The following is a 2,500-nucleotide window of genomic DNA, read 5'->3' as shown; positions in this document are numbered from 1 at the left end:
CATCAGAGTTCAAACACCGCCACGGCACATTCCAGGAGTTGTTGAAGTAACCCTCTCCTACAAATCCAAACAGTTCTGCAAAGGTGCTCCCGGCCGATTCGTCTACACTGGTAAGTGCACAGCTTCTTCACTCATTTCAAAATAATAACTCTGGTCTCATTATGACATAGAGTCGGTGCAAAGCTGGAGCATTACAATGTTGTTAAAAAATAGAACCTATCATTCTGGAAATTCAAAGGGTCTTAGCTGAACCTCAAAATGCCTGTTCAAGTAGGCACCCGGAAGCTTTGGTGCCTATTCAAACCTCTTGGGTCTTAAAAATGTCTCAATATCTCATGAGATTAAGCTCTCACAAGATGCTCCTTACTTCCTGTTTTCATTTCAGCCAGAAATAGATTGTAAATGGTATTTCCTATTCTGCTCCACCAGAAAAAGGAGTTAAGAAGTATTTGGTGTTAAAAAAAATTTGTTTCAGAGTATCTATCCAAGCTTCTTGAACTTCCCTAAAGGTTCAGTTGAAGTTTTAGGCAGGGGTTCAAGAAGCTATTGTTGGATCCAAACAACTTTATCCAACCCTATTCGCAGTCTGGCTCTAAAAATTTCTTCAGACCTGAAACTTGGGATACAAAGTCACAACCCTGAAAATGATTTATTTATGCTAATTCTTCTAAATGCATTTGAATTAAATTTATAAGAGCACAAGAAAAAGTCGGAACTTTGTGGTTTCCAGTGTTTCTAATATAAAAAGTCTTATTTGGGATAAAGTATTACTGGCTTTTTAAAACGTGTGTTACATTTTTTTTTGGCATTTAAGAATGAGTTTAACTAAGATTATGGTGGGAAAAAGGGAGAAATAGCAATTCAATTTATAATACTTTTGGATGAGGTTTCTAGGTAATAAATTGGATCTGATGAATCAATCCCTCTTTTGAAAACAAATCACCTTTAACTGTTTACTCGACAGACTGTGGGGATTCTGGGAGAGTTCTTATTGCTTATTGGGTAGATAATGCATATTTGCAGATGATGTGCAGATGATGTGCATTTTGATTAATATTTTCCCACTAGACTGCAACTGTTTCTATCTGTTAATTTTGATCTAATGGGAAAAGTGTGTTTCTGGGTAGTTTTAAGCTAGGACTTTTTAACAGTTAGCACATCAAAGATATGCTTTTCCATCAGCCTAAGTTCTGTTGCTGAAAGGAACTTCTAAGTGAAGGTAGTATCTTAGAATGGTGCAGTACAAACAGGTGTGGAGATCTGTATCTTCCATCTATCCCCAAAGAAATCACAACATGAGCAAAAACAGTGCTTACATTCACACCTGTGTACTTCCCTTCTGACTGACAAGGGAGGGAATATTTAAATTTTCTTGGTCTTTCTGATTGGCTTGTTGCCAGTGTTACCAAATGTGGTGGTATTGACTGTGGTGCTTTTGGTGCTAATCATGTATTTTGAAAGCAGACATTATTTCGTACAGTTTGCTGAAAAGTGATAACTGCAGTTGGGCTGCGTGCAGTCAGGATTAGAGTGTTAAAAATGCTATTACAAATACAGGCCAGACAAAGTTACGGCAGAATATCATGAGAAGTATGACTCTCAAGCTAAGATAAATGTTCAGCAAAATAAGAAATGAATGAATTAAGAACCTAGACTAAGTTCCAGATTTTCTAGCTGTTGTGAGCTGGTGTTATTCCACAGCATACAAGGAAGCGCTGCAGATTTGAACCAGATGACAATCTGGTTCTCTGTGCACAGTCTTTGAATTTGGAATTGTTTCATGGTAATGTCTTTAACGGATGTCTCAAGTGCAGATTTTGCAAATTTGGCAGATTTGGGCAGATTTTTATATCTTTGTAATGTATAAATGCAAATAGGTATGAAACTGTAAGGAAAAGCCATTTGTTTTTTCTTTCCTGGGGTCGTCCTTCTCTTGTATTGCTTAGCAAAGATGGTCAAAAAAAATGTGGGAATTTCAGGAACTTTTTCTGTTGTAATTAAAATGTAATGAAGTTACATTACTGATGTTTTAATGGGAGTACATATTTAAAACACTTTGTGAGGGAGACATCAGCCTATATCCCAACAATAAGAAAATAAGAAGAGTCTGCCTGCCTGAGAAACTTCTGCCTGATTTGTTTTATCCTCAAGTGATAGGGTGAATGAGATAGGCTTTGGAAATTACAGCTGCCATTGAGAACTAAGCCAAGTCTCACTGTATTTCAGAAAATGAAAATTATGTAGTCCTATACGAGGGAGGGGCCGAATCCCCAGGGCATCTGTTTCCCATCAGTGTCCCACCATGCTTGCAGTCTGGCTTGGCACTCTAACATTTAACCTTCCCGGCAGGAGGTAGACCATAGGGCAACAAGGCTGCAGAATAATGAAACAAGAGTGTAGTGTGGTGTACAAAGCCTTTGTAAGTACAGAAGTTGAGACATTAAATGATCAGGGTACAGAGATATGAAAGTTCCAGATTTTTCTAAAAAGACCCCATTAG

General features: G+C 37.7%; 1 protein-coding gene across 8 annotated transcripts in view; it reads left to right on the top strand.

Annotated features, from left to right (window-relative positions):
* Positions 1-2,500, top strand: part of EBF3 (EBF transcription factor 3) — a 116,660-nt gene that overhangs the window by 82,806 nt on the left and 31,354 nt on the right. For all 8 annotated transcript variants that reach the window (XM_084524944.1, XM_084524942.1, XM_084524943.1 and 5 more), the window contains one exon: positions 1-110. This exon is cut by the window's left edge and continues 17 nt beyond it. In XM_084524944.1, the coding sequence (XP_084381070.1) occupies positions 1-110 (110 nt within the window). The remainder of the gene's footprint in view (positions 111-2,500) is intronic.

This window comes from Aythya ferina (genome assembly GCF_964211825.1).
Source record: "Aythya ferina genome assembly, chromosome: 7".
Taxonomy (NCBI): domain Eukaryota; kingdom Metazoa; phylum Chordata; class Aves; order Anseriformes; family Anatidae; genus Aythya; species Aythya ferina.
The sequence above is the reverse complement of the archived record's forward strand: the minus strand, read 5'-3'. Positions and strand labels throughout refer to the sequence as shown.